At 37.9% G+C, this 17,582-nt stretch overlaps 2 protein-coding genes across 2 annotated transcripts in view; one reads left to right on the top strand and one right to left on the bottom strand.

Annotated features, from left to right (window-relative positions):
• Window positions 1-17,582, bottom strand: part of LOC140170718 (WD repeat and FYVE domain-containing protein 3-like) — a 167,808-nt gene that overhangs the window by 133,270 nt on the left and 16,956 nt on the right. The window contains exon 2 of the mRNA XM_072193953.1: window positions 16,791-17,098. Within this exon, the coding sequence (XP_072050054.1) occupies window positions 16,791-16,976 (186 nt within the window). The 5' untranslated portion in view covers window positions 16,977-17,098. The remainder of the gene's footprint in view (window positions 1-16,790; window positions 17,099-17,582) is intronic.
• On the top strand, window positions 7,303-8,507 carry LOC140171966 (uncharacterized). Its single transcript, XM_072195314.1, is given in 3 exon segments — window positions 7,303-7,664; window positions 7,666-7,807; window positions 7,809-8,507. Coding segments are annotated over 3 exon segments (1,197 nt in total). The 3' UTR covers window positions 8,502-8,507.

Below are 17,582 nucleotides of genomic sequence, written 5' to 3'. Positions count from 1 at the left end.
CGTTGTCAATGGAGCTATGCCCTGTTGATTTGACAGTGATCGATCAAGAGGGCACTGACCCATTGGCGATAATGGATCACCCACGCTCCACTGGCTCTCGAGGACAAAGTGGGTTGTTGATCAGCTAGCTGTTCAAGCTACTTACTGTACCCTCTAGAGCTTCGCCAAATCGCTGTGTGTGGCGGACCACTCACGGCAGCTATGGGCGGGTGCATAGCGCTACCACTGAAGTCAAGCCGTGAGCTTCGTCTTTGTAGCTGCCACCGAATGCACCTGGGTTGTCCGTGAGAGACTGCGAGCCCAACCCCTGAATAATCGCCAGCCAGTCCCTGTGGACAGCCAGCAGCTATTCTAGGGCCCAGGGTATCACTCGGGCGGTCCCGCCATGGAAATGCTGTGCTTGACAACCCCAGTTGGTTCTGCTAAGACTACACCCACAGCGTTAGCCGCGCTATCGTCTCTGCTGAACCCATGCATGCTAGGGTTCAACCCAGGCAAGCCGGGGTACTTGCATGCTGCCCGTCCGCTTCTACTACTGTGGCTGTTTGAGCCCGTGAGATATGCCTGCAACAGGCGGGTGTCCTCCTGCTAAAAAAGCCCGTGAGGATTTTTGGCTAGAGGACTGTATCCTCCTGCTACAAAACCCGCTTTTTAAGCTGGTGAATTACCGCTTTGCTGCCTGCTACTTTGTTCGGCGATAGTCAGTGCTTTCGCTGGCTGCTGAGCCTTTGAAACGCTGCTTAGCAGTCCCAAGGAACCGCTTGCTTGTCCGGGACAAGCCCCTTAAGCAGACCTGCCATGACCCATAGGGGCTGTCACAGCAGAATCTACCATGTCGACTGGTATCATCCTGCTGCAAAACCCGCTAGGGTTTTCGCTGGTAATTACCGCTTGCTGATACTTTGCTCCGAACTATAGTCAGTGCTTTCGCTGGCTGCTTGAGCCTTGAGAGTCCCGAAGGAACCGCTTGCTTGTCCGGGGACCGGAGCCCCTTAAGCAGACCTGCCATGACCCATAGGGGCTGTCACAGCAGAATCCACTGTATCGACCTTTACCAGTGCCCTTGGTAGATTTCTTCTTTTATGGCGATGATGGAGCCTATCCCAAGCTGCTGGAACTCGGAGAGTCCTAATGCAAAAGAAAGACATCTAGAAGATCATGAGCACTCCTGTGGGTGAAACAGAGCGGGTGTGGGTCCCGGCTCCGTCACCAATAGGGCAAGCCCGACAGGGCCGAGGCTAAGCTTTGAAAAAGGGAGGGGTACTACTCATGCCCCAACACGTGACTCAAGCCCAGTAAGCAAACCTGAAACACGGAGGCTGGTCACTAACGCTAGTGGTAAAGTAAGGACTGGCTAACTTTATTACTAAATGTCAGACGGGTCCTACCAATCTTCACCGTATGAATATCTGATTAACTCTGAACATTATCAACGGTAATGAAGACATAACGATAGAGTAATCACCCTAAAATAGCAACAATAACTCTGGAACATTTGAAATACAATGTGTATGTACAAACATCTATTGTAACTTTTGCAATGGTGTGTTTTACATTGGCAAAATGAATAAACGTCAACGACCATTTTGAATTACTCGTGTGTCCCAGAAGAAAGCGGAGGCACGATATTTAGCTAAGTTTTGGATCGTTTTTGTCACTTTTTAGCGCAGAAAATGCCGTCAAAACTATCCTCAGTCGAACAATACCGGTTTGGTTTTACCTAAGGTGTGAAACTACAACCGTATATCTCGCTTGGTCGAGAAATTGATACACAGTGCTATGAACAATCGATAGGCACGTCTGTGTCAGTCGGAGACCAAGGAGGATAAGGGGCGATCATATGGTGTGACCTCACCTTTTTGGGTGAGTCCACCGGGGATCGGGGTTTTTGTTATTTATTCATTTATGTGGGACAAAATGACTATTGGTTTTCCGCATCTCGGGATCGATGCAAGAAGTATCTTAATCAACATCGAAACGTGTAAGATCGACCGCGTACTGAGTCTGGCGTTTATTGTTTCGACAGTTTTTTGTGGGACATGAGAGCACCTCGGATTGCATCTATAATTCTGAATACGAAGCATGTCTTTCTGATATCAAATAATTTTCATTTTTGAAAATCATTAATATAATACAAATTTTATGATAAATTATAAAATTTGATATTCTTCAAATTTTGATATATAACAGTCCTCGGTAAATTATATAAATCTAATGATATATTTTAAAGTGTATGTAGCAGGGAGGAAAAGCCGGCGGTCAATTGAAAATTTTGACCTGTCATATTGAAGATATGGATTTTTTCCCAAAAATTGACCTAATTTTTCAGGTGTTTTGGGAAAAAAATCCATATCTTCAATCTGAAGTCAAAATTTTCAGTGACGTCAACTTTCATCCCACCTACATATACACTTTAAGCGTATAAATCATCAGATTTATAAAGTTTACTTCAAGAACTGTTAAATATCAAAAATATCAATTTTTAATGATTTGCCATAAAATGTGTATTAAATTGCGAATTTCAAAAATCAAAATTATTTGATATCAGAATGACATTCTTAGTATTCAGAATGCAATTCATATGTCTGATCGGTGTAATTTGGTAAAACGATCCTAACTTAGATAGACTTTAATGCCTTATTAGGACTGTACTGAAAAAAGTTTAAAAGCCTTCATGCCATTTCTTTTTTCCAAGTGTCTAGCTTATTATTGTGTTCCTAAAGTTCCAGGTTTTCACCAAGGTAGGTCTAAATATTTTTCAGCAGAGCCTTAATTAGGTAAAACTTCTATCTTGAGTTAGGTTGTTTTTGACCAAATTAGGGCCGTGATGTGCTCTAATGTCCCAAAATAAATACTGTCCAAACGTTATACCCCAGCCCTTAATCATTCAATAATGATGTTGCTCTTGCTATCAAATGCAAAATCTGTGCACCATCATTACAACACCTACAATTTTACAGTTCCAATGCATCACAAACCAACTCTGCTTGGAGCAGCAAATGCAAATCTTCATAATCAATAACCACAGAAAATGCCAAATTTACCGTGCCTGTAAACAATGGCTGAACTCAGCATCAAGTTACACTCAGTGACATCATCAACTACGTGTCACAAAATGTTACCTTCACATAGTTCACTTCATCAACGCCAATCCTATGTGCCATTTACAGATCTCTTCAAAAGCTGAACCACTCAGGGCTAATAGCACAATTTTGTCCCACAATTTTTCACTCTCCATTGAATTTTCATTCCCATTTTCTCTTCCTATACACCAATTTAAAGTACTGCCTTACATATTGTTGGCTTGTGCATTTTTTTATAAATCTATGGTTTTATCCTGACCCCCATGCAAGTGTAAATGCAAATTTTACACTAGAAATCTAGCATGACAGATAATTCTAATTTCCATCGCTGTGAAAATTTCTTTACTCCACAGTTGTTTGTAAATTACATACATGTCAAGTCTGTGGTCTGAAGGAGCATCTGGTGGTGATGGGCAAATACTATGAGTTGAAATTGTCTCATCTCCAATGGAATCTAGCTCAGTTTAATAAAATGGACTTTCAGAGATCCAACAATGACCAAACAATCGGTCACTTCAAAACTGAAATTCAAAATTGAAAAATACCCATAAGGCAAGTGGGATGGCTGAGCCATATTTTTCCTGTTTTAGCCTTTTACCTAAAAACTGTAGATTAGTTCGTCAAATATTACTAGGAAATAAGTTAATTTCAATCAGGTGATTAGTCTACTTCATAGCCCCCCTTTGGAAATTCATACTTCAATGTCAACTCATCTCACAATGATAACAACTTCAGAACTGCTCCCATCCATCCCATGCCCCAAGTTTCACTGTTGTGTTTTATGGGGTGAATTGTTTATCAAAAGGACTGACTATCAGGGAATATGTAGCACTAAAAGAAAAAAAAAAGTTTTGGCTTCTATGAATGAAGTCTCAGTGATTTTGTTGTGTTTCAAAACATTCATCATCCAACATGTTTTCATGTACTTATATTGTTACTTTAGTGGTAAATAAATAAATAAATTTAAATTTAGGATCTGGAACAACTTTAAAGTGGTTCCATCCAACCATAATCCTAACCCGAATATCTTTATCCTTCATGTAATTCTACCCATAATCATAACCCTAAAAGCTAACTTGAACCCTAAAATATAACCTAATCCTAATCTAGGGTGGAAGCAGTTAATCTCAAGTCTTACCTTGTTCTGTGGGAACTACTTTTTAGTTTTATCAAGCACAATATCTAACACTGATGTGAACTGACTTCTTCAAAGGTAAACATATGAATAATGAACATCAAACAAAACAAATTATGCATCTGATCAGCAATACATTGGAGGGTGCTGCACAAATTCTCTCATCCATCAACCCCAAAACCACATTTACACTACACCATCATTTTTCCTCAAAAGCGAACAAACTAATCCAAGGGAAAATGATGTACATCATACCTGTACAAGAGAGAATTTCCCTACCCTTCCAGCTTAATCAATATTCATGTTAGCACATAATAAACTCTACATGAATTTGTTCCCAAATAACCCCAGTGTCCAACTTACATGCACCCCATCTTGTCATCCACTTTACCATGAACTAAGGAAAGTGAAACTACTAAAACTCATCTGCCAGGACACAGTTATTTAACCCCAAATGCTTGTATACTAAAACCATGACTTCTGAATGTTTTGAGTACACAAAAAGTCATGCTCCACACTTTGAGCTCAATGTTTGAGTTATTGAATGCAGATTATTGAACTAAGCTGTTGATAGGAAGGTGCACGAACTGAGAATGAGGCTAAATGTTGTGGCTCTTGGTAGTACCAATTTCACATCTTTATGTAGTAAACTTACAATGTGACAAAAATACTCATACTCCACACTTTGAGGTCAATGTTTGAGCTGTCAATAGGGTAAAATAGTATTGAATGCAGGTTATTGGACTAAAACAATGCAAAATTATGAATGAGGCCATTGTGGCACATTATGGTACCAATTTCACATCTTTATGGGAAACAGGAAAGATATTAGTGGGTCTCACTTGACAGACTATATCCTATGCTACAAAATGCACCTGGCAAACTGCTTTGATGCGTTAGAGCGAAATATGTGCTTGGCCAAATTTCTTTATTAGAAAGACAAATTTCTTGCATTTCTATGCTTTGCTGGGATGACAAAGCATACTCTATCCTCCTCTGGTTACTTACTTTTCATTTAAAAACACTGATAATTTCCCTAAATGTTAGTGTCTTTTAAAACAGTGCTAAAAGACTGTAATAAAGTTAAATGAATTCAGGGATTTATCTTTTCGTTTACATTTGATCGCTATTCAACAGGGATATAGTACCAAACTTTGAGTTCTATTTTTGAAAATTTTGTACCTGTAATCTCAATGACCTATGTAAAAATCTAATGTCCGATATGCTTGGCAGTGGCAGGCAATGATATTCCCACTCTAATTCTCACAACATGTAGTTCTAAAATGCAGTCTCTCATAGCATTACTAAAATACAAACAATGTCATGTGCACTCAAGTTGAAATGTTATGATCTGTGAACTAAAACACGACGGTCTTCTCCTCTTTGAATTGAGAGTAAAGGTGATTCATCATCACACTCTCATCTCTAAATGGCATACTGTATGGCCACTAGCTATACACATCTTAACACTGGGCCTCTTACATGCTCTTGTATGTTGTTTTTGGCAAAGACCGCTCAGACAAGTGTGTTAATATTCAAGCCATGTGACTACTGTGCATGGATTTCCTTCTTATTATCATCCTTTAAAGCAATACTAGACATGCTAAGCTTGAACCTAGAGACTCAAGAACCACAGTCTCAATCGCTACCAGACGACAGAACCTGGTACTTTAAATATTCATTATGGTCAGTTTTCATATCATATTTTCTTATCCTCTGAACATCTTCAAATTTATCATGAAGAATAAAGGTATCAATACTGTAAAAGCACAGATATTGGAACATTTTTTTTTTCACACTTCATTTATTTTCGCAATTTCTGTGTTCTTCAGCTACCTTGAAATAAACAACACTCAAATATTACATCAATGTAAGGAAGCTTGAGAATCATGAATTTAACAGTGCAAAATTGGTAAAGCGCAAAAAAATTATTCACACACAAATTTCCACTTTCACAGTTATCTGAATCCATGGAGAACAGAAAGGGTTAAATTCACAGTGCCAATGTACTAGGTGCATACACCTCACAAGGCAAAAACTTCGTTGTAGTCCAACTGAAATGACCTGCCTTTACCCCAACTATGTTTGCCCCCTGCCTCATTGTTACTGTCACCCCACTCAATGTATAAACCAAAGATGTAGGTAGTGGATGATGCAAATCAGGCAGCTTTTAATTGTTTGATGCAGTTTTTGCTTGTAAAATTTGCATTTAACAATCAAGATTGTCCTATGATCTAACACACCAACAATATAATGCCAGCACATTTATAATATGGCCATGCATCAATCATCTTTACTTACCCCAAAACTATAATTCCAATATTTGAAGCTTTTAATGCCTTGAACTTTCAGATCGAAACATTCAGATCACGAAAATTGGAATGAAAATCAACAAGTTGATAAGTTGAGTGGCCGATCCAGCCAGCCAGCTACAGTGTGTCCACTCTGAAGTACAAAGTGACAACACGCGCATATCGTATGCTGCGTAACAGTGCGTAGTGCTGCGCTCTGCTGCAGTTATACGTGCCTTCAAAGTCAGCATTAATGTGTGTGTAAACGTCTGCTGTACTTTGTACTTGAGTAGACTGACTATATAGTTAATGATTATGATGTCTGTCATGTGTGATGGTAACCCGAACAATGCTAAGAACCTGAAGTAATGCATTTTATATAACACCTAAGTAGATCGTTGTTATTTGATTGGTTCATTGTAAGTCACATGTCAATCAATAAATAAACTATTTTACAGCCTACGTCACTACCGTGGAATTTGGTTATATGGGCCGTGCATTTTTCGTTATATGCACCGCATTTTCGCTTATGTTGTATAGGTTCTATTGCACTAATAGATTGTATGCTTTTTCAATCTCTATTCCTAATAGAGTCCAATCGGCATACAGTATGCGTCAATTCCCTGTGGACTTTGCCGTTATTATGAGGCTATATTTGTGATCATGAGTTCACAACCTTTGACACGTAGCAGACGAATTTGCGACCTTTCAGCTTGCAAAATGGCCGGTGCCGGTCAAAACAATTTTGTGCTCATGAATGAAGATGACATTGCAGCATTAATTGACGCAGCTGATGCCACAAATACAATATGCTGTACGTCGGCTAGATTCTTTCGCCAAGTGTCTCGATTTAAGTTTGGAAGCTATTGAAGCTTATAGTGAAGCAGAATTGGATCAATTGCTATCCCGATTTTACGCCGGTCTACGCAAGGATGATGGAACATTGTATTGCAAGAAATCAATGCACGCAATCAGGTATGGAATACATCGTCACTTTTTAGCGACCAAGGATGTGGATGTTACTAAATCTGACGCATTTAAGGAAAGCAACAAGGTGTACAAAGCAATGATGGTGAAGCTGAAACAAGAAGGGAAAGGGACTGTGCAGCATAAGGCAGCCATATCTGACCTTGATATGGCCAAGATACTGGATTCGCTTCGACATCAGCACACCAGCAGGATTACAGAACAAAGTATTTATTGACATGATGATTTACTTCATGCGAACAGAGGTAGGGAGAATCTTCAGTAGTATGACAGTTGCAGACTTTGTGGTAAATGTTGATGAACAAGGCTTATGCTTACATTGTTCATCGTGACACTCTCACAAAATCTAGGCGTGAAAATGAAGATGAGGGTTTCTCAGGTCATATGTACGAGATCCCTGGATCTAGCAGGTGTCCGGTCACTTCATTTCTGGCTTTCAAAGAGCTTCTCAACCCAGATCAAAAATGTATGTGGCAGCGACTTAAATCTGTTGTTCCACCTGATGGTCAACCATGGTATACAAATGCCCCATTAGGCATTAACACATTGGGTAATAAGATGAAAGTCATTGGAGAGAAAGCTGGATGTTCAAGAAAGTACACAAACCATAGTTTAAGAGCAACTACTTGCACGGTACTCGATGAAGCTGGATTCGCGAATCGTCACATAATGTCGGTCACTGGTCATCGGTCGGAATCTTCACTGAAGAGTTATTCTAGAACCAGTGACCAGAAGAAAAAAAAGCTCATGAGTGCCGCCTTAGCAGAGCAAATGCAGGAGAATCATGCTCCACCTCCAGAGCCTGAGCAACACACTGTTCATGATCATGATATTGAGAGCGAGTCTGGTAATGGTATCTTGGAAAATATTCCAGACAACATCCTCACTAATTCCCAGGAGCAGCTCATCTTGAACGAGTCCAATTATAACATCCAAAATTCAATGGCAACTTCTTCAGTGCAGCAGTTCCATTTCCATGGACCAGTCAACTTTTTCAACAAATAACTTACAAACTCTTCATGTAAATATGTTGTTTTTTCCAATTTTTGGAACTTTGACTGTTTTGACTTTTGAACTTGAAGAAATGAATCCAGTTATTTTGGATGTATTTGAGTGATCAACTTTGGAACTTAACTGTTTTGATGAATTTACTATTGAGTTACGGAAGTTAACTTTTGAAATTGAACTTGACTTTTGAATCCGAATTTTGAATCTAAATGATATGTGCATGGATTATAAATTGGACAAGCCTGAAAGAAGAATTACAGCAGATACCGAAATGTAAGTACATTTCCTTTATAATATTTTATAGGCTAATTCTCCAATCAAATGACAAAAATCTACATAGATGTTATATAAAACAAATAATGAATGTTTTCATTAACGCCGCAATGGAAATTCCATTTTCAACTCATGAATATTTTACCATTCGATTTGTATAATAGAATCTCACCTTGTTGACTACTTGAAAGAGTCCTACTTGGACTAACTTAGTCTGTGAACAAATGTAAAATGGAATGTTCCATTCAACTCGAAATTGCCTGGTCTAGTCAAAGTTCGTGTTGTGCTACAATGTAATGTGTGTCAGTAATACCAGGAACTTCTTGACCCAAAACCTGTCTTTACTGGTCAAAGAACATACATACAAAATGCTCAGTTGAATGGAACATTCCATTTTACAACTCATGAAGCCAATATTCTTACCATTGCACTCATAAATGTTTGTGATGGATGCATTGAATTCATTATTTATGTATAATAGAATCCTACCTTGTTGGACTAATTAGTTGAAAAAGAGTCCGCTACCAAGTTGGACTAACCTAGTCAGCAACTAGTCAAATTGTTCTGGTCTGTGATGCTACAATGTATCTCAATGTAATACCAGAACTTACGAACTCAATATCTTCGTGTCCGATTTCAGAACCCAAAATGTACTTTTATTTTAAAATAACTTAATTAATTCGGAACCAGAAGGGGACATACAAACATGCTCTTAGCTTTTCTTGTGTGATTTGATGGTTCCATCATAACAGTCTGCCTATGCCTTGTGGTTTTCTTAACTTTTGTTGAATGCCAAGGGTCAAAATAGAGTCTTACAATTTAAATTAGACTAATACACAAAGAGCAGCCAAAACTTTATTTTGCATCATTTTCCCGCTAGACAAAACTGATGTTTATGAGCCAGCCTGCTTACTAGTCAGTGTCTATGTGAATGTTTGTGATGGATGATTCTATAGATCCAATATTAGTGGTGGTGAATTCATTACAGTTTATGGACCATATGTCTTGTTTTGAATAACTTTACTCCCACCCACCTCATTCTAAATAAAAACATACCATTGATGTTCACTAACTAGCAGCATGTCTGTACCATGTTCTTATATTATGCCCTTAATTGTGGTAAAGGATTTTTATGATATTTTGCAATGTAGAGGAAATTAAAGAAGTTTTGAAAAACAAAATGAGTGTAATTTGAATTACATGTAAGTCGGTTAACTTAGCACTTGTTCAGTGCCTGTATGGGACCATGACAACCCCTCTCTGACATTACAAAATCCACCAGTCCTAAGCGCCTCGTTGCCAGCTTCGCTTAATAGCCTTTAAATCATGTTTTACAATAGGCGTGTTTCTATTGTGACCATTTACCAGTAAAGAGATGGTAAAGGGCTACTTCCCAAACAAAAGGCACTATTCACCGGCTGAATAGCAGCAAGTTTACACCTTAATTGGTAACATTTTCCTTCTTGAGGAAGGAAGGAAAACAGCGAGGGCGCTTACCAGGGAACTCCAATACACTCCGTTTCGAATGCGCATACAGGGAAGAAACCGGAAGTTGAGTCGCAAAATTGACTTCTGCATTGCCAAGAGCTAGCTTGTTTATGTTTACCATTCCGTTCGCAAAAATTCATAGGCATATACTTGACTCACTTGCTAATAAAAAATGACAGAAAAATATTCATAATGCATTATACATAATTGATACTAAATATTTAACGTGAGTTATGATTAATGACCTTAGTAAAATCCATGAAATAATATATAAAACAACAACAACAACAGCCAACAGCAGATGAATCCAGCTGTGCATCAGAAATAAATAGAAATAAACTCGGATCTGTGGCGGAGTGCTTTAGAAGATAAGAAAGATTTCATGATTTTAATAGTATGTTGTTGATGTTGTTACTAGTTCATTAAAATGAATATTAACTGAAATTACAGACCTGAAACAGGGTCTTTATTTAAAAAAAAAAAAAGAAGGAAAAAGCAGAAAATGCTCAAAAAACGCTGAAAAACAGTGTAAAATCGGGGTAAAATGGCTCAAAATTGTCTCTGATTTTGCTGCCTCATTGTCAGCCAAACAATTAAGAAAATACTACAATACTAAAATCCACAACGCTTTGCGATTGACCTGGGATTGACTCCAGTGCATGACCTTTTGCCAGCAAACTTTCGTTCGAGGCGTGTCAATCGACGCTGTTCATCGAGTATTTACCGGTAAACAACGGGCAATGAAAACTGACAGTTATCCATCTTTCACACCTATTTGACGGCGAACAGTTTTACCAGTAAAATGCAGAGGACTCAAAAGAAACATGCTAATACAAATAGGTTCTTCGTAATGTTAGACAGCAAGCATTGAATATTAATCTGAAATGAAGGAGTTTGGCAATGGCATGCAACTCCTAAGGACCATTGGGGTATATGATCAGTCCCTGAAAGTGAAAGACAACCATGTTTCAATTTTACTGTTTTAAAAAGTGCCATATGCACACAAAAAAAACAGATCCACATTATTAGGCCGATATAAATGTTCATAAGAAACAGAATCCTCAGGTGTGACAATCAAAAATAAATATTATTTCCTAACAATAAATGCACGCATTGGCATGCTACATGTATCACAGCTCATTGGGAGATAGAATGCCATGAAGTTTTTTCACACTTGCAGTGCAGAATCTGAGAAATGTATCTTCCTCTGTAATTACACATCATGTTAAAACCTACAAGGGAAGAAATGGCAAACAATGCAATAGCTGCCATTTGTAATATTTCATAACCGGGCACAAATTTGGGTACATCCTTGGTGTAAGAAATTCATGAGTCTGACTAGTGTAAAGACTGCATTGAAGAATAAAGCTATATAGGCCCTATGCTTCTTCAATTTAGAAGATTTCTTTGCTATAGGCTAATTCCAAACATTTTTATATGATCGATAAACTAAACCCACTGGCAATTAGTAATTAGAGCATGTTTTGCACCTGTATGTCTCCAAATCAACCAATGTGCGTCTATACTCTTTTGAGGTTTTGCACAGTACCGGAAGAAGAAGAAGAATTAACCCTAACCTCAGTCCCAACATCCAAAGTGTTTTTTTGTGAATGGAAAGAAATGAAGGATGGAGTAAAGAGAGCAGATGAACAAAGAAGTTGTTTGTTTTGATCGGGATTCAAACCCAACACCCCTCGTGTGCCAAGCACTAGGTCGGTAGCCACAGGTTGTTCGCCGGCACTGCCAACAAAACCATGCGCATATAAAGGGTGACTGCATCATCACATCATGTGGGATGCATGCATGTGCAATAGATATATCCAGGCCTGAGAGTGTGTCTTTTAAAAAATATCTGTTTTCAGCGTAAAAAATCTGAAATTATTTAAACCACACATACTTGTACGTATGTATACACAACAAGTGTAGAAAAATATCTGAAAGTTGAAAAAAAATATCTGAAAACAGATTATATCTCTCACACCCCTGGATATATCACAGAGCTAAGTAAGAGATGCAATGGGCAAGTTGAAACAATGTAGAACTTTGTAAATGATGGAACATTAATTTCTGGAGTAATATTTAAAGTGGTTCCTTCATGTAATTAATTCATGTAAACTAATCACAACCCTACACCTAATCCTAACCCTAATTTTGTGTAAAATTACATAAAGGACCCATAAAGAGCAGCTATAATACTTTAGTGCAGATCACCTTAACACACCACATAGCACCTTGTCACAGACAGGCTAAGATGTTCAGGTGGACATGCTACTATAATTGTCAATTTTATTGCCTGTATCAATGTTTCATAATGTGGACTATCAATGTTGGCTTTTGTATAATATTTCATCCAAATTAGGATGATTTGCTCATGTACTGCTATATGACATCAGGTGCTCAATACGATTTACTGAGAACATGTTTTTTGTTTACTATTGTTTTGGTCTTCTTTTTTTTTTTCTTCTGTTTTACATCAGGCCATCAATATTGCATTCAAAGCATGTTATTTTGGTCAACTAGGAGGTACAAATACCATGTTTCAAGAATGATCATTTTAAAACTTTTCCTAGAAATTGAAAACATACTCTTTTTCTCAGGTACCCAGAGGTTTCCGGTGGTATAAAAACTTTTTTGAGAAAGTGGGGATGATGCTATGGATCACAAACTGTCCCTTTAATCATTTAATCACTTTAATCTAAAAATTGTCTTTTTTATTATAAGATATTGTCAACTGCATCCCATACATGTAACATCTCTGTTTCATTTCCACAATTTATACACTATGGACCACAATGGCCTCATCCCAATGGCATAGTTCAATAACCTCAATTAAACACTCATAGTGCAAAATTTGACCTCAGTTTGCAGAGTGTGAGTTTTTGTACCCAAATTTTCTAAGGTCATTCAATGAATGTACAAATGTATTTGGGGTTAAAGAACTGTGCCATGATAGATGCGCATGTTGTGGATCCTAGTGATATTAAGCAAATTTCAGCACCTGCTTCAATTCCACATAATGTTCTTGTACTAGACTCTTTGTCTAATATTCACAGACATCGTGTCTAGTATTCATGAATTAGGAAAAGGCAGTAGAAATTCCTTGTTTTAGTGCACTGCGATGTGTACGGAAAATATTCAAGCAGTGCAAAATTGACATTCTTGAGTCAATTTTGCCATGGGGGGATCGCACACTCTGTCATTTATTCTGGGATCGTTGACGTTTGTAGAAGTTCTTCAAGTTGCTTACATGAGACAATTTGTTAAATTGTTAAATTCTTTGCTACGACTACCTGTGTGTAATAGTACACAATGTACAAAATGCATAGCGAAGTGGTAACACAAACATAAACACAAATTTACACACCCAATTTCTAACTCTGCATTCAATGGAACCCTCACTGGACAGTGGACATCCTCCCAAAATAAAGAGACTAGGCCTATTAATATGTATGTACTTTCCACAGCGGCAATACCATATTTTGTTCTGTTTTCCTGTGGGGTAAGGGGGCAAGCAAATTTCTAGGTATTATCCACAAAATTATCTAAACATAGGGCATTTCTTTCCCAAAGGAGAAATTTCCCTGTTTCTTATATAAATTGTGGAGAATGGAGTGAAAATCTAAAAATGGGTGCATCCCCCATGTCCCCATGCCAAAACTGATTGCTACAGTGAAATATGAATTGAATTGGAAAGCAACTTTCTATAAATTTTCTCTACCTTAATGCTAATCATCTTTCCCTGACATACTATGCATATCACAGGCATCTCAAAGCACTACAGATAATTCCTAATTAACCATCTTAAACAGAATTGTAGTTAACCGCGATCTTAAACAGAATTGTAGTGCTGCGATAAAATCTTATCACCATATTTTAAGCTTCTCACAAGCTTTACAGCCAATGCTGAACCCATCTCTTAAAACCCTTGAGTCCAATGTCAAAGTGTAAGTTTGGTTTCTGTGTGGTGAGCATGAATATTTTACACTTTGGAAATGTTAAATGTGAACAGTTACCATTTGATACACTGTGTAGTTTGTTTCTACAGCACCAATGAAAATAGCATACCTCCCGATTGTTTTGCCATGCACCCATCACCCCTCCCTCCTCCTCCACTCCCTATTTTCACAGGTAACAGGGTCAGCACTACTTTTGAGCTCTGTTGATACTATCCAGGTTGAGCGCCTCGCTACGTGCACTTGGTTAGAAGTCTGTGAGGGCCACAAACTGTGGCTAGCAACAGGGGTGTACCTTGCCGGTCCAGCTTTTTGTGCCTTTAATGTCATGTCGCATGATGATATAATCAAATCATGTAGAATACTTACACTTTCAGTTACTTCGTGCATTGAGGTTTCATGATGTTTGACAGTGTTAGGGTCAACACCATTTTGCTCAATAACATAACTACACAAATGTCTTTGCAATAGACCATTGGTGTAAATCTGTCTTGAAAATGTCATGGTCCAAGGTGCTGTATGGCTTCAAACATACTTGGATTATATCTTGACTGGTTATAGGCTTCATATGAAATTGTTTTGAAGTCTTAATACAAGAATTATTATACTTTTGAAAACAAAAGTCAGATCCTTTGCAAATGAATAAACTAGAATTTTGCGGATCTTGGGTTGCGCAGTTCTACACATCATTTTAACCGGGGTGATTTCATCTGGGCGGAAAAAAATAACAATTCCAAATAAATCTATGCAAATTTATGAAAATGTGCTACCAAATAAGCATATTTTGCGACAAAACCTACTGGAATTTGTAGACCACTAATTGTCACCCTTCCACCAAATCACATCATTATACCAGTTCCAAGAAATGGGATGGAAGGACATTTATGTAAATGAGCCACCAAATGAGCATATTTTGCAACAAAAACCTACTGGAATTTGTAGACCAGTAGTGCCACTCCTCCAAATCTCATAATAGGCCGCCCTTACCAATTCCGAGAAATTGAACTCGCAAGCTCAGCCAGACACATACTTCAAGTGGAGGCATAAAACATACGACAAGGGTATACTAAATATTTCATTATTAAGCCTACTCTGTTAACTTGAGATGTTACAAAGACTTGGGAGATTTTTCTGTTGAGTTTGGTATAGATATTCCAAATCTGAGAAAAAAGTGAATGTTGTTAAAAATAATGAAATATTTGGGAAACATGAACAATTGATGTGCACAGGAAACTGAAAACAATTACCCTAATATGCTTATTCTTTTTAAATCATACGATCATGCACTTTACGCAAAGAGCTATTTTATAAGATATTTTCGCTTCTTGTTCAGGACAATCCCCTCAAGGATTTTCAAAACTAGGACAAGATATGAAGATGAATGGGTACTCAGCGCTTACACAGCTCCATTATAAATGTATAGCATCACCATCCGACACAGCATTGACTTTGCAATCGAGGACATTGACACTCACCAGTTGGTGATGTACATGTAAGGAGGGTGGGTGAGTAAGAAGTTGAAGAGTTATGTTTGCATCGCCTGACATCCAAGGCTCTGTAAACATTTTCCCCTCATGTGTTTTGTGCTTTACTAAGACCTAAAAGAGTGCAAAAAACACTATTTTCATGGAATGATATTTTTGCATTACATTTATACTGTAAACACCTGTTCAAACAGCGTAATGTTTTTGAATGTCAGCAAGTTAATACCCATAGGAAAATGAAACTGAGACTGAGTGTAACATTTGCATGTTCTGCCTTCTCTTACAAAGTTCACATAAATTTATTGCACCAGAGAAACACTTGCTTCAAATACAGTTTTCAGTTCATGCAGTGTTTATTTCCTATGTGACATGTGTGCATATTACAATGTAGGTAGGAATGTTTTGATCAAATCTGAACTTTTTATATCTCTATGGCAAGGTGTTCACTCAAATGTAACTTTAATAATTTATTGTTTGAAGCAGAAACACATTGCCGTAATGAGTTGGAAATTAAACAAACTGTATATACCGTATCCATTCTAATAAGCGCCCGTGCCCCGATGAGCACCCACCCTATCCAGGAAATTTCCAATTTGCTAAAGGGTACCATCAATGTTGAAGTGACAGATAGACGTCGATACGGTGAAATAGGTGGAGGACTACAAGACCTGTGTAAACTTGCAATACATTTTCTACATCAGAAAAGCTACTAGAACATCTCAGGACCCTTTTATATTATACGTAAATTCGTCTCTAATCAACACCACTTATGGAAAATTAGGTAAACCAGGTAAAAAATAAGCGCCCACCCAAAATGCCCAGGGCGCTTATTGGGATTAATGCAGTAATTTGTTGACATAATCTTTATGAATTGTGCCTCTGGCATAACAGTTTTGTGGTGCATAATATCAATCGGCCAATATTGCACTTTTTTTTCAAATCACAGAACATATTTTCAAGAATTCAAAAGTTTGAAATCTTGTGATAATTAATCAAACAAGTCCAAATATGCCTCATGCTACTGTTGTGAAAGTGGACTAGGGAGGGACCTAGGAAGGGGAAATAATAAATGTCACCTTTCACCATACCTTGCAGAATAACGGTAACATCATATATAGTTTGTCCTCCTGCTCTTTCTGCGACAACGGTTGTGCTGTGCAGCATAGTTCCACGTACAGTTTCTTGAGATGCATCAGGCCCAGCAAGTTATCCTGAGCCCCCGGCCCTGGAGCATGCCCTCTACGGCCGCTCATGATACGCCGCATGGTATTCATGATGCTCTTTGTTGATTTGGCCTCTGTGGTAGACCACCTTCACAAAATCAGATTTATGCTGGATGAAGGCTGAAGATGGTGAGGATTACATTGCTTACAGCAATTTCATGGTTAATTGGTATCTGTAAAGAAAGAAATCAAACAGAAAATAGTTCATTTATCACTTTGAGTGTTCATATTAATAATTTATAGACTTACACTTTACAATTACATGCATAATTGCAGTATGAAATGCTACAAGTGTTTATTGCAATGCTTCAAACTCTGCTACTGTATGATTTATGGTGGAATTGTAAGTTATTGCAGAACAGCATAATGTTGGCCTACTCTCGGTTGTAAATATGTCACAATCTGTGTACCCCTACCGACCATAGACTCTTTTATTCAGAGTCTATGTACCGACAGGCAAACAAGTTATCTGTATCCTGACATACATTATATAAGATGCAATATAGATTTCCAAAAATATCAAAGTAAATATAACCAAAAATAGTTCCCTCGATGACCAATAACAAAGTGCGCTGTACTGTCCCACATAACAGTGAAAACAATAACATCCTGTGCATGCTTAGATACACACCATTATCAGTGTCTGACAGCATAGGG

The sequence above is a fragment of the Amphiura filiformis genome, chromosome 15 (genome assembly GCF_039555335.1).
Source record: "Amphiura filiformis chromosome 15, Afil_fr2py, whole genome shotgun sequence".
Taxonomy (NCBI): Eukaryota; Metazoa; Echinodermata; class Ophiuroidea; order Amphilepidida; family Amphiuridae; genus Amphiura; species Amphiura filiformis.
Note: the sequence above shows the minus strand (reverse complement) of the source record. Positions and strands in the feature narration are given on the sequence as shown.